General features: G+C 41.4%; 1 protein-coding gene across 3 annotated transcripts in view; it reads right to left on the reverse strand.

Annotated features, from left to right (window-relative positions):
* The window catches only part of LOC311044424 (apoptosis-associated speck-like protein containing a CARD), a 98,757-nt gene that overhangs the window by 67,301 nt on the left and 4,732 nt on the right, over positions 1-26,724 (reverse strand). Inside the window, exons 2-6 of one of the 3 annotated variants that reach the window (XM_084055984.1) lie at positions 16,406-16,672; positions 11,724-11,756; positions 11,546-11,578; positions 7,134-7,166; positions 6,210-6,646 (exon numbers count right to left, since the gene is read on the reverse strand). The exons of the other annotated variants lie outside the window; for them this stretch is intronic. Of the exons in view, the coding sequence (XP_083912110.1) occupies positions 6,384-6,646; positions 7,134-7,166; positions 11,546-11,578; positions 11,724-11,756; positions 16,406-16,670 (627 nt within the window). The 5' untranslated portion in view covers positions 16,671-16,672 and the 3' untranslated portion in view covers positions 6,210-6,383. Of the gene's footprint in view, positions 1-6,209; positions 6,647-7,133; positions 7,167-11,545; positions 11,579-11,723; positions 11,757-16,405; positions 16,673-26,724 lie in introns of those variants that run through there. 3 annotated transcript variants of the gene reach the window in all.

Below are 26,724 nucleotides of genomic sequence, written 5' to 3' on the forward strand. Positions count from 1 at the left end.
CGGCCAATGTGAAAAGGGTGCAATTTCTTCTTAGGCCTTGCACGACAATCGGACACTGCATACATGATGTGAGGCATTTTGTTCCAAAAATGTGGTTTGCTAAATTAGACCTGCTGGTGGCGCTATAACAGGCCAATGTGAAAAGGGTGGCATTTCTTCCTCGGCCTAGTGGGAATGTGCGTGAAAAAAATCATGGAAATCGCACACTGCGTTCATGATTTGAGGAATTTTGTTCAAAAGGGACCTATCCTGCAAACTTTGGAAGCCAATGTTAGCCAAGTAGGATGGAATATGAAATATCGGACACATCTGTCTTGATCACATTACTATAGAGATACTGGCCCTCATTTATCAACGCAGCGTATAAACCGGCGTATATTTTTCCATATACTCGGCCGTGCACCAACGTCGAAGTCACATTTATCAAAGGATCCTAAACAGCTGATCCGAGCGTACATCAGGTCGGGGTTTTGATAAATCTCACGTCTGAAAACGAGCGTCATTTAAATAACACGCACTTAAATATTCTCAAAACGCCCCGATTTTACGACATGAAGACGAACCAGAATACGACCAAAGACATGAAAAGCCAAAAAGAAATAGCTTCCCCCGATCGCCTCGTCACACACGCACACGCCCCTCTCTCTCTCACACACACACTCACACATTTCATGTAATCCGCAGCGGTATCTTTGTCACTTAGGCTTGTAGCCTATATGAATAACATTATGATAACAATCACATCGCCATGAATGGAATACGTTTGTATATTAATTTATTTACCCCATACCGAGCAGTGCGCGTTCAAATTAAAATAAAGCAGTCAGACTCGGCCAGGCTGCAGTGATTCCGTGCCGCCACGTTAATAAGAGATTGGAGCGTCGGGTTTATATCCTTAACCCAGCCAGGTCGTAGTCTTCATAACTCTCTATGACTTAACGCCATAACATAGGACAAGCTACTGTAAGTTTGTAGTCCATGAAATGATCGTCGGGAGTCCCGAAAATGCGCTCGCATGAATCGCTGTATATTTTGAAAATAGCCAATGCAACCGAATGACTGTTAAAGCAGTTTGTTTAAATTACTTTATAAAATGTTATATTTTCACAGGGATTATTTATTAGTGTAGATATACATTTTGGAGTGGATATATGTGTCCAGATGCCTGTCAGACCGTCAGACAATGCTGCTCCGCAGGTCTAGAATGGAATAAACGGGCGCAGCCAACGTCAACAACTGGTCTCGACCAGATGTGAGATCTCAGCGTAAAGTAGGATGAAGCCCACGTCAGGATATATAGATAAATGCAGTCTTACTAATACCAAGAAAGTGGAGCATATCACTCCAGCCTGTTCCTCAAAAGGGAATTAGAGCTTAAGCCTGGCTTTAACACCTATCCTGGCTTAATTTAGCCAGGATTAGGGCTGAATCGGTTCCTCAAAAGCTGAATTAGCTTGAAGATTAGTTTAGCCAGTTCACCCTGGCTAAGTTTAGCCATGACCCGATTCCTCAAAAGAGAATTGAAGCAAGCCTACCTTAGTTACCATGGCAATTTAGCTGTGAAGTTAGCCTGGTCAGGAGCAGGCTAACAGCCAAGCTTACTTAATCCAGTGCCTTGTTCTTCAAGTTTTTCCACAGTTAATTCAACACATGTTCAACCCCCCCATCCCGTCGCGCGTGCACGCGTGCGCGCACACACACACACACACACACACACACACACACACACACACACACACACACACACACACACACACACACACACACACACACACACACACACTCTGTGTGTGCTTGCAATACTTTGCCACGCTTTCTCCCTGGATCTATTTATTGCGGTCGCGTTTCCTTTCTCGCTTATAATACATTTTACTTCCTTGTATGATTTCATGAGCTGCTGCAATGCTGCTGTTCAGCCACAGAGAGGAACGCCGCTCTGGTGTTGGACTCCATGATTGGTCAAGTTCAAGGATTCTGCTATCGACTTTCATGGTCTTTTATAGAAATACGTGAAGCCTGGCTTCATTATCCTGGCTGGACATAGCCTGGCTTGACAAGGCCTAGCTCGACAAAGTCGCTCCTTTTCAGCCTGGCTTTGCTTCGAGGAACGGAATAAACAAGGCTTATATGGACCCGACTTTGTCAAGTCTGGATTTGGCTTAAGTCCAGGCTTAGTTTATTCACCTTTTGAGGAACAGGCCCCAGTTCTTAAATCCTGACACTGGCTCCCGGTGTGTCAAATCATTTATTTCAAAATACTACTGTTGGTCTATAAAGCTTTGAATGGTTTAGGGCCATAAAACATTTCTTATCTTGTGCGATATCTTGAACCATCCAGATCTCTCAGGTCATCTGGGAAAGGTCTGTCCCTAAAACCAAAAAAGAAACATGGGGAAGCAGCATTTATTATTTATTCACCACATACCTGCATAGGCGGATTATGAGAAAAAAGTCTGCTGGGCACATAAACGCAAAAGCCCCCCCCGCCCGCCCCCCCGCCCCCCCCCTCTTGTGCGTGCACGTGCACCTCTTCTTTTGTGTGCGTGCCAAACTTCTATTAACCAAATAATAAAAGGCAGTGAGAAGGTCCTGGGTTAGATTCCCGCCGGGGGCGCTGTGGGCGTGTCTTCTCCTCCACGTCATCAGCGCCCATACCCTAGGTGGGGTTGGTGAAAGGGCCTACTCTGTGTGAAGTTTGCATGTTGTCCCCGTGTCGCGTTGAGAGCTTGTAGATCTGCTATTTTCGGCTAATGTTCCCCTCAGAAAAGGAATTCTAGGGTTCAAGTGGTTCATGTAAAAAAACTAAATCCTATCACACAAAGATTTGGCGGACCCCTTATAGTATAGCTCTGAGGACCCCCTAGGGGTCCCGGACCCCCTGTTGAAGACCCCTGGTGTATGTTGTTTTTTTTTTTTTTACTTTAAATTTTTGTCCCACGATTTTGTAACCCACATTTCTTTCACCCAGTGCCAATTGCCTATGTAATCCTGGGCACTACCTACCCTCTGCCAGCCTAGGGAGAGCCCAAGCTGAAGCTCATGCCTCCTTCAATGCATGAGGAGCAAGCAGGCCGCTTCTTATCACCCGACAGGGGGGAGTTTCCCTGGTTGGACATAGCGCGTGGAAGGAACACGTTATTCCAACCAGTTCCCTTCTCCTCCATCAGGCGCCCCGGCTGACCAGGGGGAGGCAGTATAGTGACCAGGATTACTACATGTTTTTGTGAGGGTATTAACTACCCTAGGAGACACGGGGAGAACATGCAAACTCCACACAGAGTAGGCCATTTCACCAACCCCACCTAGGGTATGGGCGCCGATAGTGGAGGAGAGAACACGCCCCCAGCGCCCACAGCGTCCCTGGCGGGAATCGAACCCAGGACCTTCTAGCTGTGAGGCGACAGCGCTACCGACTGCGCCACCGTGCCCCTGCCTGGTGTATGTTGTTGCGAGACCCGAAACATCCTATGACCCCAGGCTACAACACTGATGATACGTCCCAGGTGCATCCATGTGATGTTTTCTTTATAGTTGGAGTAGATAACATAATGACTTTATGTTATCTACATAATGACGTTATGTTCTCTACCCCCGATTTATCTCATTGTTGTAATGCATGGACATTAGAACATCTAATTGATGTTATTAATTAATTAATGTTATTGTCTCCGCCAGGCCGAAGGGCATGGCGAGAGAGTGTGTTTTACCCCCTGTCCGTCCGTCCATGTGTCCGTCCGTGTGTCCGTCCGTGTGTCCTGTCCGTGTGCGAACAGCTAATCTCAGGCACTGTCGGCCCGGTCGCTGCGAAACTGTGCACACACACTCCCTGGATGCCAATTCAGAACTTCTGGCCCAAATTTTTCACATGGGCCTGTTGCAAAACCCATTTTTTGACATTACTCCTACAGATTGTATCCAAATGTCATGCAAATCGGCACACAGTATCTCTATAGTTATGTGATCAACAAGGATCTGTCAGATGTCCCATATTCCTTCCTGATTGGCTAAGGTTGGCTTCCAAAGTTTGCAGGATTGGTCCGTTTTGAACAAAATAACTCAAACTATGCACGCAGCTTGCGATTTCCGTGAAATTTCACACGCACATTCCCACTAGGCCAAGGAAGAAATGCCACCCTTTTCACATTGGCCTGTTATAGCGCCACCAGCAGGTGTAATTTAGCAAAACACATTTTTGGAACAAAATGTATCAAATCATGAATGCAGTGTTCGATTGCCGTGAAAGGCCTAAGAATAAATGGCACCCTTTTCACATTGGCCTATTATAGCGCCACCAGGAGGCCACAATAACGTACCTGACCTGGCGTAGACCTGTGCCCTTTTTCTAGTTGTTGTTGTTTTGCACTTAGAACAACATTAAGTACAGAGTTGAATATGAGAAGAACGTATTGGTGGCGGGGGGGGGGGGGGCACTAACCTGACTCCATCTGGGATCGGCAGCTACGGGCAAGACCGGATGTGACGCCATCGAGAAGCGCCTGTTACATTGTAGTTCTTTCACTATTCATCATGGTTGAATGGTATACAAAAGAACTCCGCCAGCAGGAACGTCAATATGATTGGTTGGACTTAGCACACCACGGTCCCATCCAATCACCTGCCAGGTAGCTTGAAATAAGGGATCGCCCTCTTCAGCGTTTGGGCTACCGAGATTCCAGATGGAAGTAGGTTGTGAAACAAGTGTGAAGCAAGCTTCTTCCATCTGGCGGAGTCCGGATAGGGCGACACTGAATGGGGCACCCCAACCCTAACCCCTACCCCCATGCCTAACCTTAAACTGAGGGAACATAGGGCTGAGAGTTTCTGGAACATAGGCACAATCTCCTGAAGGGGAGTATAACTACAGTAGATATATTAGAGATTTGCGTGTCAGCTGATTTGTTGTTCTAGAATTTTAAAAGTGAACAGTTTTTCACTGTTACACTGATGCAGGCCATGTGTGGCTGAAACATGTTGATGCGTCTTTACTTGGTTCTATATCAAATAATTGTAACCCCCCCACCCAAAAGTGCACCTTCATCTGACATCAACTACTGAATAATATTCAAAACTTAAGAACTGAAATAAATCAGATTAATCACAGCTTAAAAAAATAATTAATCATGATTAATCACCATTTGAACTATGTCCAAAATATGGTTGCAAGTAGGCCTAACCAAGTACATTTACTCAAGTACTGTACTTAAGTACACTTTTGAGGAATTACTTTACTGGAGTATTTCCCATTTCCAATTTCCAAAGCACTTTGAGCTTATAGATCTGCTATTTTCAAAAGATTTTTTAATACATTTTGAACTTGTGAAATGGGACATTCTGCACGATGAGTATTTTTTACTTTTGGTACTTTAAGTAGGCCTATATTTTATGCCAATACTTTTGTACTTTTACTCAAGTAAATTTTGATTACCGGACATTTACTTGTAAGAGTATTTCTACACTGCAGTATTGATACTTTTACTAAGTAAAAAAATGTGAGTACCTTTTGGTCTCGGGTCTGAGAGTCTCAAACCCAAGTCTCATCAAATGGTGGTCCGTGGCTCAAATTCCGAACAAATAATGGACCTTGATATGAAAAAGGTTGAAAACAACAACATTTCGGGACGTTTCCCACACACCCGGGGTAGTGCAGGCTGCGCAGCCTCTCGTCTGTAGTAAAAAAATAAAAATACACTTTCGCTACTCACCAAAACAAAGAGGGCAGGGTTTTAAGATGTTGAAAGTCAACTCTATACTTGGTTGGAAAACTCAGCCCACCTCACATCTAAAATACACTTTTTGTCCAGAAAAGAAAATATTTCACTGGAAGGAAAACATGTTTTAGTTACTCCACTGTGCCCCCTTCAGATCCGGTCAATGGAACTTTTCTATTGACAACATGTTTTCCTTCCGGTAAAATATTTTATTTGCTGGCCAAAAAGTGTATATTAAGAAACACTTTTTACACAATTAATTCCAAAAATGTATTACCGCCGTTAATACTAGTGATCATTTTGACAGCATTAAAATACATTTATTAAACAAGACAAGATTATCACAGTCACAAGCAGACCTTGTTTTTCTCTTGAAGATCACCTATCATATTCACCTAACGTAAAGTCATCACCACAATAAAAACAAAAAAACAACTACATCACCCTCAACTGTACATCACCCTCATGATTATACTGGATAATGAAAGTCCTGTGTAAAAAACAAATTGCTATTTGTAAGAATTAGAAATACACTCGAAGTTAAATGTGTAGCTCTTGGAAATAGAAAGAGGATGATACATAATAACATCGGAAAGCATCATGGTCTTAAAAGGTATATTTTATTGTACTAATACAATGTTTGGCCCAAACATGAATTTAAAGGACAATTACAGATTACACATTCAGATCCAGATCTTCGAGAAGACATGGTTCATGTTCCTGAAGACCTTTGTAGAAAACACGTTTGGCTTTAGCTCCATGTTTATCCAGGATCTCCATGAGTTCCCTCATCTTTCCCTGACTGGTGCGTTCAGCCCTCACATTACTGTAGGCTTCATTCTTCATGATACCCTGATCAATGAGGTAATCCAGGATGGGTGCCACCATGGACACTCTCTGAATCAGGGCACCCCGGTGTTTAGTGACAAAGTCAACCTCTGTGGACAACACATATTTAATGTTTCTTTGCGTTCATCAGTTAGTTAGGAATATTAACAATAATAGTTTAAATAGGCCTGTTTCAGTTTTTGGAATTTGATAGGATATAGGACTATTAGCCTGCTAGTTGCTGGTTGCTATAAGTTTCATAATCAATAGACAACAAGACTTCCATTAATATATGTGTCAGTTGTAACATTTTCTTATAAAGTTCATCTTAGATCTGTCTCAGTATGCTGTAGGACATGTACATGACTGTGTTCTGAAGGAACTATCTAGGTCACAGTCAGTATTTGAGGCACTTAATGAGGAAAGTGCATAATGAATTGAAAATAAGACAGAACAGCCGTATCCACATACAAAGGAGACTATGATGGAGATTGCTATGGAACAATTTGAATGGGATTCAAGGTTTAAGTCTCAATAAAATGTCTCTATTTTCTGTGGAGTCTACTGTACCTACTTTGAACAGTTACAGTAGCTCACCTGGGCCAGATCCAGCTGCTCCTTTGGATTGTGCTGCAACAAATAAAGCAGTGTTCAAATTCATTTAACATGCAAACATGTGAGCTAATGAGCTGTAAAGTCACTTAACACAATGATTGACATCAGTCACAGTCATAGCTTAAAGCATTAACAAAGGACTTTTTTGTTTAGTTTTTGCCAATAGATAAAGTATGTTGAAAATATTTGCCCTAGGCCCATAGAATATAGCCTATATGATATGAAAGCCCTTGTTCTATAGATCAAATTTGTCATCGGTCATCGCTAATGGACGTTATGCCTCTTTCATTGAATTTGTAAGTAATCAAGTGAACAGACAGTCATACAGACATACTGTACAGACACAGTATGACCTTTGTCTAATTCATTCATAAACTATGATAATGTGTGTCTTCATTGTGTCAGTGTTAGTTAACTAGTCTTAATAGAAAGTCAACAGGTTTCAATAATTAAAATAGAATAAGGGCTTATCACAGATCTGTTTGAATCACTGGCTGTAAATTGAAGAATATAGATTGTAGGAGCCCATTGTCTCCAGTTTCATTACTATCACCCCATTGGCTGTTAAACTCTATTACTTCATTATTACTTCATTGAGAAATAAGTACTGTAGGTCGGAATGGCTTATTGTCGGCATCAGGCCAAGAGGGTGTCTATCCCCTTTTCAATGCGCTATACAGTATGATTTTTGTGGTGGAACATACAGTAACACGGAGCATACAGTAACGCCTACCATCAGCATACAGTAACGCCTACCATCAGCTTCCAGCAATTAACACACTGGCTAATATGACCCTTATTAAGTTATATATTCTAAAACTATCAGATGTATTCTATTATACTGTCAAAGGAGTTGTGAACACATCAAAAGATAACAAATGCGGCACTAGACTTAGCTACTTAAATACTGATCAAGGCTCATGTTCTCAAAGGCAGCGCAAGTAGTCCAGTACCTTAACCCTATTTTTTAACATTAACGATACAAAGCTGATAAAAGCACCACATTTTGCATGAGGCTCCGTTAGGCCCTACTAATGGATTCTAGCCTTGGGATCCAAACTTTATTGGCGAGAGAGTATGTTTTTCCCCCTGTCCGTCCGTCCGTGTGTGTGTCCGTGTCTCCGTGTGTCCGTTTGTCCGCGTGTCCGTGTGTCCGTCCGTCTGTGACCAGCTAATCTCCGGCACCGTTGGCTTGATCACAGCGAAACTGTGCAAACACACTCCCTAGATGCCAAACCAGAACCTCTGCCCACATTGGCCTGTGATAGCACCAGCAGGTCTAACTTAGCAAAACAAATGTTTTTAACAAAACATTTGTTAAAATCACACCCTGTGTGAAGGAAGCGGTGCCTTTGGGGCGGGGCTTAACTCATTTCAGTTCGTCCCTATTGGTGGTCTGAGTCCACTTACCAAATTTGTACTTGGTAGCATGCTGCAAACTGGAATGCTGGCTGTTTAAAGCCCAGCCAATGGGCAGACGGAGGGGGCGGGGCTTAAGTAATTACAGTTCGTCCCTATTGCTGGCTTTAGTCCATGTACAAAATTTGTACTCCATAGCATGCTGCGAACTTGAGTTATGGCTGTTTGAAGGCCAGCCAATGGGAAGACAGAGGGGGCGGGGCTTCAGCAATTCATGCTGGTCCCTATTGGTGGTCTAAGTCCACATACCAAATGTGGAGTTGGTGGCATGCTGCAAACTGGAGTTATAGCTGTTTAAAATCCCGTGCTCATCCCGTGCTCATACGGGCGCTGGGGGTCCCTGGACCCCTCTTTGATAACTTCATCAATTCATGCTCGTGCCTATTGGTGGTCTAAGTCCACATACCAAATGTGGACTTGGTGGCATGCTGCAAACTGGAGTTATAGCTGTTTAAAATCCCGTGCTCATCCCGTGCTTAAACGGGCGGACGGACATAACATACGCTGGGGGTCCCTGGACCCCTCTTTGATATGCACTGGCACGTGTGGCCAATGAGAGGAGAGATGGCAGAGGCAAGCTCCAAGTCTGTGTGTGTGTGTGTGTGTGTGTGTGTGTGTGTGTGTGTGTGTGTGTGTGTGTGTGTGTGTGTGTGTGTGTGTGTGTGCGCGCGTGTGTTTGTATGTGTTGCTTCTTTGCCGTGCTCATCCCGTGTTGAAACCGCCGGACGGACGGACGGACGGACGGACGGACGGACGGACGGACGGACGGACGGACGGACGGACATACAAAAGTCAAAAGTCAAGTGTAGAGCGGTTGGCACCGCTAAAAACATGTGTCATATGTGTCCGATTGTCGTGCAAGGCCTAAAAAGAAATGGCACCATTTTCACATTGGCCTATTATAGCGACACAATAGCCTACCTGACCTGGCTATTGTATAAAAGTGCTCTGAGGAGCACTTTTTCTAGTTTTGAATATTTTCCATACAATTAGCCATATCAATAGCCATAAAAAAACTGGCCAATTCACTTTTTGGCCTATAACTCTTGAACCGTAGGTCATAACACCAAAAATATTTTTCCCTGGACTCCGAACCAATCCTGCAAACTTTGGAAGCCAATCAGGATGGAATATGGAAAATCGGACAGATCCGTGTTGAAAAACGTTTTTGAGGGCAAAAAGTTGTGCAACTTTGGACATACATCACAACTGGCGAAAAATTACGTATTTCATTGGTCTTGAAAGGGGCGGGGCCTAAATAGCACCCCCTACAATAATGTCAAGTTTGAAGCCCCACAGTACGGTTTGACGTTAATGTATGAAAATTGGTACACACTAGGCCTGTCCCCGACAGGCCTAGTCAATAGGCCGAGGAAAAAAGGCCACTTGAAATCTTTCAAATCAGCCTCATAGTGGCGCTATAACAGGCCGATTCCTGTTTTTACCTATAACTGCACCGATCTGACAAAAACTTTGTATGTGCACTCCCTAGAGGTCAAGGAAAAACCTTTGCCCTGCATTTTTCACATCTGCCTTTTATAGCGCCACCTAGAAGCCGACTTGGCCTACATTTTTCGATATTACTCCTTCAGATTTTATCCAAATTTCACTATTATCCAAATAAATCGGTACACATGGGACAGATATAGATATATATGGGACATCTACATTCATGTGATCAAGACGAATCTGTTTGAATTCTCATATTCCATCCTGATTAGCTAAGATTGACATCTAAAGTTTGTAGGAGTGGCCTGTTTTTAACAAAATGCCGCAAATCATGAACACAGCATCCGATAAGATAGGCCTATACAGACAGTTGCTAATATTCCAGTAACTGAGGGATGCAAAGAAACATGTTTAAATATGTTTTGTCCACAGAGGTTGACTTTGTCACTAGACACAAGCGTGTCCTGATTCAGAGAGTGACCATGGTGACATCCTGGACCTACTGCTTGATGAGGGGGTCTTGAAGAATGAGGACTACAGTAATGCCAGGGCTGAACGAGCCAGTCTGGCATAGATGAGGGAACTCTTTGTACTCCTGGATAGCCGTGCGGCTGATGTCTGGGATTGTGATAAAGTGATATGCCATAAATTATGTCTTTACATGGTTTAAATAAGTTCAGCCTACTTTAAGTTGCCACACATTTTTCAAACGTTCTGCAAAAGAAATTGCATATATCACAATATGATATTATGGACTTTCATTAACTGTTATTAACATGTTATCTTGTTTTTTGTTATGGTTTACTTGCAAAATTGTCTTAATTCTTTAATAAAACGATGTCCCGTTTATAATCTGAATCTGAATATATATTATTCAATAGATGAATTCAAAGATGCACTTTGGAAAAACTTGGGCGTGGGGACAATAATTATGATGAAAGACCAATGGTGACCAATTATTGGAATTAAAAAGTATTTAATATAAGGCTAGTAACTTTATATGAAACCACCAACCAGGTTGTTTTTGTTTTACTTCTTGTTTTTAATTGCAGCTTAGTTCTGGCAGATTTGCTAGATTACTTTACTTTTCATTTTCATTTTAAAAGAAAGTTGTGGTTTAGTTTGTATTAGTTTTACAGTATGACTGTAGTTCTAACATGAATATTAATATAAGAAAATATTTGCTTCTGTACAAATAAAATGTAGCCTACATTCATTCAACACGGTGCTTGTCGACAAAGTGTTTTGCTGAAGATGAGGGGAATGCAAATGTAGATGTAGGTGTAGGTGACACTCTCTCTGTGGGTGAAACATTTTCTAAAACATGTTGGGGGATTAGATGTAGGTAGGCTATAGGCTAAGCAGCCTATACAATCTTAGATGTGTTTCAATAAGCTGTAGGAAATGTACAGTACATGACCATGTTTTGAATGTGAAGCAGTTAATGAGAACATTCATTCATGCCTAAACCTAAATGAATTGTCTCTATTTACTGTAGAGTCAAACCTACTTTAAACAGCACTCACCTTTTCCAGATGCAGTCGCTCCTTTGGATGTTGCTGCCAGAAATAAAACAGCGTTCAAATTAGTTTAAAATGTCACACACAATTTTTGCTTAAAATGCAAAAGTGAGCTAATGTGTACTAGTAAATTTGGAAATTAACTGTTAAGTTGTTGAGTCGACCAATGTTAAACAGTACTCACCCGGTTCAGATCCACCTGCTCCTTTGGATTGTGCTGCAAGAAATAAAACAGTATTCAAATTAATTTAAAATGCAAAGTGAGCTAATATAATGTTGCAAATTAGATGTTAAGTTCAGTCAAGTGAAATGATGTTGAAAATGCACACCTATAGCCTGTATTTCTGAACCCATATGTAATGGATGGTGAAGATTTTAGCAGCCTACCCTTCCTAATGAACTAGGCATAGGCCCATACTGCATACCTATATGACATTGAAGGGATATTTCACTTTCAAACATGTTTGGGGACTTTTTAATGTCTACTCAGGCTTTTGTGTTCACCCCAGACAGTTTTTAAGTTGCTTGATTCGGTATTTAGATATTTGATATTAATTGTATCAGACACACCCCCTTCCTATACAAAACCATTTTCTAGTTCTAATGGGTATGTATGTAGTAGTGCATTTGTAGCTCACACAAACTTCTACTGTATTTATTGAAATATGACAATAATACAAAAGCAATTATATAAAATCAGGTGCTGACCTATTCATTGCAGATATATTATTATACATTTAACTAAGAGATTATTCATTATTATACTTTATCTGTTATAAATAGAGCAGGCCCTGGTTGAGTTGAGCCCCTATAAATTGCTACAACTAGTTTTTAAGTTTATGCAAGAATCTCACTTGTCCCCGTTAAGGCCTAACACTAACACATTATTTAAAGGAACATGATGTTCTAATGTGTGAACATTAGAACATCTAATGTTGTTGTTTTGGGGGGCCCGGAGCCTGAGCCTCTGCGTTGTTTTTACTGGCCGCGTTTCCCAAAAAGCTTCGTAGAGATGCTTCGTAGAGATGCTGCGCAGGTCCTACGACGGGTCTAACGTGTGTCGTCACATGCTGCGCAGTACCATAGCAGGCACGTAGATTTCAGGTCATGCATGGCCTACGCAGCTTGCGTAAGAGCCTGCTACACAGCTGGGGCTCGGCCAAACCTACGCTCTACCCTCATTAGTAGCAGGTGGTTGTGCCCGTGCGTGCCATCTAAACTGGCTACGTGTGTGGTAAAACTACATTCGGGCAACAGCATGCACGCAGCCTACTCCCCGCCTACTCCTGGGAGAGGCATAGCCATGAGTGCTGTCCTACGCAGCAGTTTGTTACGAGCGCCCTGGGGCACTCGTAACACCCATCGTAGCAAAATAGTTCTATGAAAAACTAGTTCACACACACACACACACACACACACACGCACACACACACACACACACACACACACACACACACACACACACACACACACACACACACATACACACACATTTTATATATATATATATATATATATATATATATATATATATATATATATATATATATATATATATATATATATATATATTACGGCCGGGCCTTTGCGTAACGTGCCCAAAAAAAACAGACATACAAGCTGTCAACGCACTGCAACATGCCGTGTCGATAGCTTGCAGATCTGTTCTTTTGGGTAGGGCGAGCGGCTACGGTGCTTCGTCCTCTATGCATGAACCCGAAGTTTACAAATCGTACTCTCACGGATGATCCGATCATCTAATAAAAATATTAAGCATATGCCAAGTTAACTAAAGGTATATAAATGATGCTGAGCTAAACATGTTTCCTTAATTTCGAAGTTTTATAGTTAAACGTTATGATGAAAGTCCCCAGTTCCTCTCTCGAAGTGACAGCTGTTGCGCTCGCCATGTTTATGAATGGTTAAAACATCTTTTGAAAATAGCAGATTTACAAGCTCACAACGCGTCACAAGCTTGTAGATCTGCTATTTTCAAAACATTTTATGCATAGTAGACTTTGGAAACGGGATATTCTGGGATCGAACCCGAAGCTCCCACTCACTAGTCCGACGTGTTATCAGTCATGCCAATAAAACTGCCCGATAGCCAGGTCTATTGCACGCGATTTCTTGCTAATTTGACTCTGGGGGCTACACATAGAACCAGCGCAGCAGTTATATATCTATATCTATATCTATATCTATATCTATATCTATATCTATATCTATATCTATCTATATCTATATCTATATCTACAGTATATATATATCGATATCGATATCGATATAGATATAGAGATAGAGATAGAGATAGAGATAGATATATTCCTAAACTTTCCTAAAGTAAATTCCCCCCATTGGTGCTAAAAGCTGTCAATCATGCAGGGGGACGCCCCCTCTATCCTCTGAATTTTTTTGAACGGCGGCTGCCTGTGTTCATTTAAGAGCATTGAAATGTCACCTTAAAATGCATTTTAATACATTACAGAATGTACCTAAAAAGATGTAAGTGTCCAATAAATATAAAGGTAATTTAGATAAAGGTCCGACTTTATTTTTGTATATATACAAAAATCTGTATATATATATATATGTATGCAAAGGGTGTTTAAACTATAGTAGGACAGCACTACGTAGTTTACGTAGGCTTTACGTAAGCTTCGTCCAGGAGGTCTTTACATGCATGCTGTCTTACGGATGTAGTTTTAGCACAGACGTAGCGGAACCTACGACGATGGTGTCTCCAGAAGCCTGTTTAGATGCGACGTTGGGCACACACAGCTGCTACTAACGAAGATAGTGCGCAGCGGGGTTTCTACTGCGCAGCTGCGTGGAGGCTCCTACGCAGGTTCTAGGCTACGCATGAGCTGAAATTCGTTTGGGAAATTTGGCCATTGGCTTTGCACTTCTTGTGCCTCTTTGTGCTTTTTCTCTCATGTCGTTGGCGGGGGCCCGGGTGTCCTGGACTACCGTGGTGCTTATCGGAAGTTTGGCCCCTCGGTTTATCTTAAAGCAGAATTTTGGACTAAAGTTTTATTACCTTTTCTATGATGTTATGATATCTTAGGATGAATGGTACAGTAGAAAAATATCATAACTCCACCCCTGAGCCGCCACAGCTTAAAAAGGTGCGCGGATTGGCCTTAGGTTAGATCACATATTTTAATAGCTTTTTTTTTTTTTTTTTTTGAGAGATCTGACGTTCATAGTGACAGAACACTGTCCAAAAAAAAACAAAAAAAAACAGAAGTCTCGCTAGACGAGATTGAAATCTCAAGATTTCAATCTCGTCTAGCGAGACTTCTGTTTTTTTAGTTTTTTTTGCATAGTGTTCTGTCACTATGAACATCAGATCTCACCAAAAAAAAAAAAAAAAAAACTATTAAAATATGTGATCTAACCTAAGGCCAATCCGCTTCAACTGTAAGTGAGATTCCCCATTCAAGTGAATGAGGCAGCTTAGAGGGCTTTTAAGCTCTGGCGGACCAGGGGTGGAATTATGTTTTTTTTTCTACTGTACCATTCATCCTAAGATATCATAACATCATAGAAAAGGTAATAAAACTTTAGTCCAAAATTCTCCTTTAAGAGGACTTCAGAGGGCCTCTGGGATTCCTATGGATGAGCTGGGGGGCTGAACACTTGACATGTGTCGTGGTGGTTTGGGATTTTTGTGTCTTTGTTGTTCACATGGGGGTTGGGCCAATTGGCTGACAAGAGGCGCAAGGTTGGTGGCAGTCAGGCTGGGTCCACTAGGCCTGTTCAGTAATCCTCCCCTACTAGACTAAAGATTAACACCCAACACACCACACGAGAGCTACCGCTGAAGCAGCAAGTGCCATGTGAGTAGATGTAAAGGAAACAAAACCTACGAAATCTGTTATTATTGCAAGCGATGTGTGGAAAATGCAATGTCACACACAAGCACTGAGTGGAATAAGGACAATGTGGTAGAAAATCACATGATGACGAATGGCAGAACTAGGCTACGTACTTAATGTTACAACATAATGTTGTGTATGTTTGTAAGTCCTACAAGATTCTAGAAGTGTTACACGATCATTTTGTTTTTCAGTCAGAATTTCTTACTGGAACAACAATTAAATACTTGTACAAGTTCTTCATTTTTGGGACGCATACTGCTTTTTCACTGAGGTGCCAACATGCGCCACAAATAGTGACAGCTGAAATGGGAGAAACGTTAGCTTGTGTTGTAAGTGATTTTCGTCGGGATACAAATTTTATCCAATCAAGAGAGAGAACACATGCAGGATAAAGGATAAACAGGTGAAGATTGAAGTGATGAATCAAATAAATGAAAAGTCAATTTTAGAACTGGAACACTTTAACATTTTATATGACAAAGTGGTACTCTCTCCTGATTGGATGAAACGACCGCAATGACGGTTCTGTTTACTGGCTATAAATGCTCTCTCAACACGCTCAACTAGGTGCCAGACCACATAGACTGTAAAGTGCCAGACAAGCTATAGTACACAAATTGTTGATCTTTCTATGCTGGTTGTAACTGTATATGTGAAAGGAGCAGATGCCCTCGGGAATCGGGCTGCAAGAAAGTGCTATGATTAGACTGACCTGGGATCAGATTACCGCAGTGCAATATACAGGGGAACAAAGTTGAGCTGCGCTCTGACAGAAAAGTGCACAGTGGCGTGTGCAATAATAGATTCCTTGTGAAAACATAACATTTTGTATTGTCTCTTATTGTAGGCTGCTACAGGCTAGACACCACTAATGCTAATTGATTATCCCTTGATTAACAGCTCAACACTCCAAGTGTACACATTTGCATAAATTACCAAATGCTCATTACAATCTTTTAATATAGCCTAGCAATAACTCTACCTTTTTCTTCATACTGCTTTTGTAGAACTGTCTTGTGAATCTTGCCCAGAATATTGGCCATAATCTGATCTACATTATTGGGGTACGTCTGCAGAATCACAGTGGCTGTTTCCATCCTGTTTTTGTTCTCCAGGAGGGCTCTTCCAATTGGTTTTTGTCCATCAAGGTTGGTAGGCTCTAGCAGGAACCCCTGGAACGTCTTGAACTCCTCTGCTACCAGCTCGTTCAGAGTTGTATAGATGCACTCCATGTCCGTACTCTCCATGTCTAATACAAACAGAGCATGTTAACATCTCAGCTTCATTCTCTTTTGGGGTTTTTGAGTTGCAGTTATTTCATGTACATGAGAAAATACATTAACGTACATTTCTTTCTTTTTTTTCTTCTTTCTTCTTTTTATTTAGAGTAGCCAATTATTTTTTACCCTTCTTCTACTTAGTGCATATCTACACATTCAGCACTGCCCTTCAATTAGTATAGATTGAGATATTCCACCCAGTGTCCAGTAGAGGGCGAACATTAACCACCAGAGAGCAAAAGAGAGCACAACAGATAGAGACAGAGGACAGGAGTATAGACATATGTAAATGGATGCCTCATTGGCCACACTTCAACACCACCCCCCATATTAACATTACTGTTGAAAGTAGGGTAAGTGATCTTTTTGGGTTAAGGTTAAAGCACTATATTCTGATAGTAATCATTGCTATAGTGTTCTCTCCAGCTCTTTAATAAACAGAAAATAAATGTTCACATGGGTTGAACATTTTCAACCAATCAGGAGATAGTACCCATTTATTACATTACATTACAGTCATTTAGCAGACGCTTTTTTTTTTTTTTTGTTTAAATTGTATAGTGTTACAGACAGTTCCAATTTTGTCTTCTAATTTCTTCACCTCCAATTTCCGTTTTCTGTTTTACATAAAGGTAGGGTAAGTGATATTTTTTGGTTAAAACAAAAAGTATTTTGTTAAAAGGTTAAAATACTATATTCGGATAGTAATCATTGCTATAGAGTGTTTTGTCAGTAACAGATGTCTCCCTGTCTCTCCAGCTCTTTATTAAACAGAAAATACATTTTTCGGTAGGTGTCAAAATCCCAGCCAATCAGGAGAAAGTACCCATTTTAAGCTTAATTTGTATAGTGTTCCCGTTCCAATTTTGTCTGCTCATTTCTTAGTGCCACCACTTCCAATTTCTTGTTTAATCTGTATCCTGATTGAGTTCTCTGTCCTTGTTGGATAAAATTGGAAACTGAAACTGAAACGAAAATGCATTTTCTGTTTAATAAAGAGGTGGAGAGACAAGGAGACTCCTAATGCTGAACAAACACTTTATAGCAAAAAACTCCTGAAATATTGAATACTGAAACTTTAAGTAGTGTATAGTAACTCAGTACATTTACTCAAGTACTGTACTTATGTACAATTTTTTGGTACATTTACTTTACTGGAGTATTTCCAATTTGAATACTTTTACTTCTACTCCACTACATCTCAGAGGCAAATATTGTACTTTTATTCCACTACAATTCTTTGAAAACTTCAGTTACTAGTTACTTTGTAGATTTTGATTATTATTTCAAAACATACAGTAACCATTTCACTTTGTAGATTTTGATTATTATTACAAAACATACAGTAACTATTTCAGCCCCTTATAATCCTATTTGATATTTTTTTTCATATTGAAAAATTAGCAGATCTACAAGCTCACAATGCATCACGATGCGACACATTGTGAGCTTGTAGATCTGCTATTTCTAAAATATTTGTCTACATATTATACATTTGAAAACTTGCGAAATGGGACATTGTGCATAATGAGTACTTTCTACTTTTGGCACTATACTCAAGTACATTTTTAATTCCGGACTTTTACTTGTAAGGGCGCTGTCCCACCGCACTTTTATTTTACCTATGGGGTGGAATCTGCCAATGCTAAATGCGTGGATTCATGGTCTTGCTTATCTTTCCGCATGGCTCTTATTGCTGTAATTCTTATTTAGTGTCCTTAATCACAATAGAGCACCGAAGTCTGACATCACGGTCGCTATCCCATGGGTCCCAGTTATTTCATACATTGGAAATTCCATAGGGGAATCTTACATTTCGTCATATAAGAAGAAATAAAAAAAGAATCAGGCAGGCGATTTTACTCATATGGATATGAAGCATCAATTGAGGGTGAAAAAGTACTAATTTATCCAAAGAGTAAGAAAAAAATATTTATGTTTATTTTAGGATCACAGTTCTTAAATGACATGATCTAAGATTTGCCAATGGGAATTTAATTTCTGTATCCGTAAGAATGACTCCGAACCCAACAAAGAGTCCTGAGACACAAACAAAGACACATGCAGCTCAGGATGACATGAAGTGCAAGTGGGGTTCAACTGACACGCACGCACACACACACACGCACAAACACACACACACACACACACACACACACACACACACACACACACACACACACACACACACACACACACACACACACACACACACACACACACTGAATTTCACTCATCATATCAAAAACGGTATTTATTATCTTATCTAAAAAATAACACTTAAAAAAAACACTAATACATGTGAGCGTCTCTAACTCTCTATGTATGGATTCAAGTCTCGCCTAAATGAGTCCCGGAACAGTATTATTGAGGATATAGTCAATCCTGGGAAGAGCTGTCTCTGCTGCTCATCCACTGGAGAGTCAGCCTCTATGTATATGATACTATGGTTTTTTATTTTATGTGTGTAATATTTGTATGTAGGCTACCCTATGACCCCCTGAATGTCTGCAATAAAGCTTGAATTGAACTGAATTGAATTGAATTGAATTGAATTGAATTGAATTGAATTGAATTGAATTGAATTGAATTGAATTGAATTGAATTGAATTGAATAGTTGAGTTGAGTTGAGTTGAGTTGAGTTGAGTTGAGTTGAGTTGAAATGAATGAATGAATGAATGAATGAATCAATGAATCAATCAATGAATCAATCAATCAATCAATCAATCAATCAATCAATCAACCAACCAACCAATCAACCAATCAAACTCTCTCTCTCTCTCTCTCTCTCTCTCTCTCTCTCTCTCTCTCTCTCTCTCTCTCTCTCTCTCTCTCTCTCTCTCTCTCTTTGCAAAACTTGTCCGAACATTACTGTTGTGGTCTACTTCTAGCCAACTACAGTAGCTTGCAATATATTGTAAAAGTAATATTTCTATTTAAAATGAACTAATGTAATATTTAATTGTTTTTCTGCTTCCCCGGTCTTAATTTGTGCTGTGGTATCCCACCCTGCTATACACGGCCTGGCACCTCTTGAAACAAAATTTGACAGATTATTGCCCTGTGTGAAACAAAAGGATTTATAATGAAGGTCAGTCTTTCATGTGTTTATCTATGTTTATCAATCGGTTGGAAGTTGGAGGTGGGATTACAATATATTGAAACCATTGTGCCTCTGATGCTGAGAAGCCATTTGGTAGCATGTGTATACTATAAGCAGTCAGTGTGAGCTTTGAGTTCAACTGAGGTTGTTTTTCAATGCGATTCTGTGCTGCTGAATTGTAAGTTCTGAACTCCTTTTGATATCAAAATATAATCACTCATTCTTCTAAACTATGACCTGTTGTCTATAACACACTGTTTTAAGCTGTAGACAAATCTCCTCCAGCATTGAGTGTTGTTGTGTGCATACTTTTGAAAGAAACCACAGGGAAGGGTGTGTTTGTGAATTTTTGGGGAATGATCTATAATTAGAACAATATGTGACTGATGTTGAATAGAGCTGAGTTGTCTAGCATTTCTTTCCTTTTTTCCCTTTTGTCATTTCATATGAAGCAGGGGGAGGTATCAGAGGTCACATGAGGGAAGGGGGTTTCCATTAAATGAATGAATCTGTAGAGAGTTAACTCAAGAGTATAATATTCGTCGATGAGATGTAACCTCAAAATTGTACTTAAGTACTCTACTACTTGAGTAAAGTGCAGTGTGCAAATTTGCACACTAATGGGTCTAACTAGAGTACATGTACATGTACTTACTTGCCATATTATGTTGCTATTCTTTTGTGTCCCGACAGGCTGTCCCGTAAGACCTCCAATCCTCACCAATCTTGGCACAAACACTGTTCAAGGGTCTGCCATCAGAATAGCTACACCAGGAAATAGCTACACCAGTGTGTGTTCGGGGGCCACGTTCGGGCCTGCAGTTATAGCGGCCTGCAAATCTAGTTATTTGAATCAGGGCTTAAGTGGTTCATTCATACTGTACTTTTCCCCTTCCTTTAAATGTAGTGGAGTCAAAAGTACAATATTTGTCTTTTAAATCCTAAAATCGATTTAAGCTCTGACATTTAAGTGAAATGTAGCCTGGTATTACTAGATTGCTACTGTGGCTTTAACACATTTTAGACCAATAGAAAATTCAACTGAGTTTTTTCTCTTCTGCTGAAAAAGGAGATTCTCCGTGAAAACTCAACCTGGAGTACGGCTAGTCACATATGTTTGACCCATAATATAAAATGATCATAGTTACATATTATTAAAATAATAATAATAAGGGTAATAATAATAATAATGGTAATAATAATAATAATAACTAGAAAAAGTGCTCCTCGGAGCACAACTCTCCGCTGTTGGGAATGTTGGGAATGTTCTATCTGTATAAGTGTCCTATCCGTCCTGTCTGTATAAGTGTCCTATCCCTCCTGTCTGTATAAGTGTCCTATCCGTCCTGTCTATGTAAGTGTCCTATCCGTCCTGTCTGTGTAAGTGTCCTATCCGTCCTGTCTGTGTAAGTGTCCTATCCAATTGTTACAGTATCCGCCATTTCTCAACCATTTTGTGATTGTTCCTGTCTTACCTCACTCTTACCAGACTTGTGTTGGGAATGTTGGGAATGTTCTAATTCTTATGTTCTAACTGTCCTATCCATCCTGTCTGTATAAGTGTCCGATCCGTCCTGTCTGTATAAGTGTCCTATCCGTCTTGTCTGTATAAGTGTCCTATCCGTCCTGTCTATGTAAGTGTCCTATCCCTCCTGTCTGTGTAAGTGTCCTATCCCTCCTGTCTGTATAAGTGTCCTATCCGTCCTGTCTGTATACTGTAAGTGTCCTATCCGTCCTGTCTGTATACTGTAAGTGTCCTATCCGTCCTGTCTGTGTAAGTGTCATATCCCTCCTGTCTATGTAAGTGTCCTATCCGTCCTGTCTGTGTAAGTGTCCTATCCGTCCTGTCTGTATAAGTGTCCTATCCGTCCTGTCTGTATAAGTGTCCTATCCGTCCTGTCTGTATAAGTGTCAATTATGTATCAGCCATGCAGCCATTTCGTGATGGTTCCTGTCCTACCTCACTTTGACAGTGACAAAGACACTGTCAAAGTGACGCCATGTATTTATACAGTATTTCACCGTATTGTCACGTGTCACGTGAGGCTTGACCAATCGGTGTGTCATATTTAGAAAGTGAAAACAATACTCTCCTGCGGAGAGTAATAATAATAATATTATTATTATTTGTAATATAATAATAATTGTAACTAGAAAAAGTGCTCCTCGGAGCACAACTCTCCGCTGTTGGGAATGTTGGGAATGTTCTATCTGTATAAGTGTCCTATCCGTCCTGTCTGTATAAGTGTCCTATCCCTCCTGTCTGTATCAGTGTCCTATCCGTCCTGTCTATGTAAGTGTCCTATCCGTCCTGTCTGTGTAAGTGTCCTATCCGTCCTGTCTGTGTAAGTGTCCTATCCAATTGTTACAGTATCCGCCATTTCTCAACCATTTCGTGATTGTTCCTGTCTTACCTCACTCTTACCAGACTTGTGTTGGGAATGTTGGGAATGTTCTAATTCGTATGTTCTAACTGTCCTATCCATCCTGTCTGTATAAGTGTCCGATCCGTCCTGTCTGTATAAGTGTCCTATCCGTCTGTATAAGTGTCCTATCCGTCTTGTCTGTATAAGTGTCCTATCCGTCAAAGTGACGCCATGTATTTATACAGTATTTCACCGTATTGTCACGTGTCACGTGAGGCTTGACCAATCGGTGTGTCATATTTAGAAAGTGAAAACAATACTCTCCTGCGGAGAGTAATAATAATAATATTTTGCCTCCATCCAAATGAGACCCTAAGTTCTCTCATGGACTTTTTCTCCAACCCCAAATTACTCCATCATTTTAAAGTACACATACAGTACGTTCTTTGGTGACTTATCAGTTTTCAGTTTCCAGAGTTTCTAGTTTTGAATTCCAGAATAGTTATGAATGGATATTGGCAGGGTTAAGTAGTAGGCCTATAATTATAATGCATTTGTTATAAGACAGGTATCTGACAGCCAGTCAGAGTGAACTGGAGATGAAATCACCTCAAAATGTGCTGACATTAACTGTTGCTTGTTAGGCCTAACAAAACTAGCCTGAACCAATCAAATGGCTACATGTAAAAAAAAATCTACATGAGAAAATGTTATACTGCTGTTCAGCATTAAGTGAAAATCAAACCAATTATCAAATCAATTATCAAACAAATGCAGATAAGTAATGGTATATGTTTATCAATCGGTTGGAAGTTGGAGGTGGGATTACAATATATTGAAACCATTGTGCCTCTGATGCTGAGAAGCCATTTGGTAGCATGTGTATACTATAAGCAGTCAGTGTGAGCTTTGAGTTCAACTGAGGTTGTTTTCCAATGCGATTCTGTGCTGCTGTATTGTAAGTTCTGAACTCCTTTTGATATCAAAATATAATCACTCATTCTTCTAAACTATGACCTGTTGTCTATAACACACTGTTTTAAGCTGTAGACAAATCTCCTCCAGCATTGAGTGTTGTTGTGTGCATACTTTGGAAAGAAACCACAGGGAAGGGTGTGTTTGTGAATTCTTGGGGAATGTATATAATCTCACCACTCAAACAGAGAGCGTCTCCTTTCAAACCCCAATGGTTCTATTGAGCCCCCCGCCCACAGGAGTGGCCCAATTCTCTCACAACTTGCTACAAAAATCGCTCATGAAAAACTATATAATCTCCTACCTTTCATTTTCCACCTTCACATGTGTCTCCTTTTCTAATAATCAAAAAGTGCTATATATTTCATCTCGCAATTTACTTCCGGATGGTTCGTTTTGCACCTTTTTCGCCACATCGGTCACGGGAAAGAAATAAGCGCTGCCGTGGTCTATGGAAACGAGCCCACAAGTGCACCCAAATGAGCCCAAAATCGCTTACACACAAAGCAGACCTGGCACCCCATTTCAACGTCACAGCAACATGCAGCCAATCAGCGTCGACGGCAACGCAGCCTACGTCAATCATGTGTGAGAGATCTACAAGCTATGGGGCAGAGACGCCGTGTGCCATGCACCGTATCTTAGCAACAACAAAAGCGCTCACTCTCATTGGTCGTGTCACGCTAAGAGCAGTTCCCAGACAATGGCATCTCAGAGAGCTTGCTGTAGTGTTTATATATCTATGGCTGTAGCCATCAGAGTCAGTCGCAGCGACGACGCACAGGGCGCTGTGATAGTTGGCATGTAGCTAACGCTAACGTGGTTGTCATGCCTGCAGCGGCTGTGCAATCACTTTGTCAACAATGCACGTTCGTGCGGTAACTGTTATTATTGCTGCTCCGTTAGTCCATTGTAGATGGTGTATGTTGTGTGTGTCTTCTGGTGTAGCTCCACAGCAACTGCAGTAACTAACGTAATGACAGGACCGCCCCGTGCAACGCACGTTTAGGCTGCATTATGGTCATGTAGTAATTTCACATAATTTCGGTCCGATTAGGGCAGTGGCTACTGCTACTACCAAATAATCATATTTGAACTGGGGACCCCCCCAATTTTGTTTGACTCCGTTCCACAAGTCAATATTGTGAAAATAGCATATCTACAAGCTCACAACGCCTCACGTTGAGAGGCATTGTAAGCTTGTAGATCGGCTATTTTCAACATGTTTGCCTCTTTCTTAAATTATTTGACAATGTGGCCAATGTTTCATAGTATAGTTTGTTGACCACTTCTGTTGCAGTAATGGTCTTCTCCTTTACTTTAGCTTTTTTATTGTCTCCGCCAGGCCGAAAGGGATGGCACGAGAGTATGTTTTACCCCCTGTCCGTCCGACGGTCTGTGGATAGCTAATCTCCCGCATCGTTGGCTTGATCGCAGCGCAACTGTGCACACACACTCCCTGGATGCCAATTCAGAACCTCTGCCCCATTTCTTTCACATGGCCCTGTTATAGTGCCACCAGGAGGCCGCTTTTTGCAAAACACATTTTCTCACAGTACTGCTACATATTTTGTCCTAACATCACGCAAATCGATACACAGTATCTCTATAGTCATTAAAAAAAACACTCTCTTTCAGATTTTTCATTTTCCATCCTGATTGACTAAAAATGGCTTCCAAAGTTTCCAGGACTGCTCCGTTTTGACCAAAATGCCTCAAATTATGAACACAGCATGCACTTTCCCTGCAACTTTGCACCCACATTCCCACTATGCCGAGCAAGAAATTCCACTTGAGATTTTTCTAATCAGCCTCATGGTGGCGCTATAACAGTCCGATTTGTGTTTTTACCTATACCTGCACCAATCTGTGTAAAACTTTGTATGTGCACTCTCTAGAGTTCAAGGAAAAACCTTTCCCCTGCATTTCTCACATCTACCTTTTATAGCTCCACCCGGAGGCCGCCTTATGTACAACATATTTCTTTACATTACTCCTTCCGATTTTATCTACATTTCACGCAAATCGGTACACATGATCTCTATAGTCATGTGATCAAGACGGATCTGTTTCATCTTTCATATTCCATCCCGATTGGCTAAGATTCACATCTAAAGTTTGCACAAAATGCCGCAAATCATGAATGCAGCGTCCGATTGTGGTCAACTTTGCACGCACATTCACACTATGTTGAGGAACAAGTGCTACCATTTTAACATTGGCCTGTGGGGGGTCCCCACCGACTCTACCTGCCCCTTAGGTGGGCCCCACCTAGGCAATTCTATGTGGGGCCGAGGTGGGTCTTAACTGCGATGCCCATGCGGGCTATAAGTCGCTTCCACCTGGCCCTTAGGTGGGCCCCAACTAGCCACGTTTATGTGGGACCAAGGCGGGTCTTAACTGGGTTTGCCCATGCAGGCTTTAACTGGGTTCTACCTGGGCCCTAGGTGTACCCTAACCAACCAGAGTGCAGTGCCCATCGCTCCAAATGTTGTGACGTCAGGGCTCTCAATACTGCACATTGGTGGAGGAGGAGGGCCCGCAGGGCGCCCGCACACATCGCTGAACCAATGGTAGCCCACGGATGTTTCCTCTGGAGATTTAAAATCTGCCCCGCTATGCCACATATCATCCGCGCTACAGGCTCTTCACTGACCGAGCCACGGCCCCACTGGCCCTCATGACGCTATGCCACTTATATGCGCTGCCAAGTGGCGGCGGGCGCTACGTGGGCGTGGCGGCGGGCTAGACGCGAGGCCCTGCGTAGCAGGGCCGAGCTTCTAGTTAGAACAATATGTGACTAGTGCGCTCGCTGGCCTAGCGGTCCAGGCGCATAACATACTGTATATGCTGGTAATCCAGCTTGTCAGCGTGTCGCGGGTTCGACTCCCGATCCCAATGACCTTAGCTGTGTGTCACCCCCCCATCTCTCCCCATTTCCTGTCAGCCCAATATCCTATCATTAAAGGCAGAAAAAAAAAACCAAAAATATCTTTAAAAAAGAACAATATGTGACTGATGTTGAATAGAGCTGAGTTGTCTAGCATTTATTTCCTTTTTTCCCTTTTTTCATTTCATATGAAGCAGGGGGAGGTATCAGAGGTCACATGAGGGAAGGGGGTTTCTGACAGCCAGTCAGAGTGAACTGGAGATGAAATCACCTCAAAATGTGCCGGCATGAACTGTTGCTTGTTAGGCCTAACAAAACTAGCCTGAACCAATCAAATGGCTACATGTAAAAACAAATCTACATACTGCCGTTCAGCATTAAGTGAAAATCAAACCAACTAGAAAAAGTGCTCCTCGGAGCACAGGTCTCCGCCAGGTCAGGTAGGTTCTTGTGGCCTCCTGGTGACGCTATAATAGGCCAATGTGAAAAGGGTGGTATTTCTTCTTAGGCCTTTCAATGGGACACTGCATTCATGATTTGAAGCATTTTGTTCCAAAAATGTGTTTTGCTAAATTAGACCTGCTGGTGGCGCTATAAAGGCCAATGTGAATGTGAAAAGGGGGGCATTTCTTCCTCGGCCTAGTGGGAATCTGCATGCAAACTTTCACGGAAATTGCACACTGCAT

This window comes from Gymnoscopelus microlampas, assembly GCF_963454915.1.
Source record: "Gymnoscopelus microlampas genome assembly, chromosome: 4".
Taxonomy (NCBI): domain Eukaryota; kingdom Metazoa; phylum Chordata; class Actinopteri; order Myctophiformes; family Myctophidae; genus Gymnoscopelus; species Gymnoscopelus microlampas.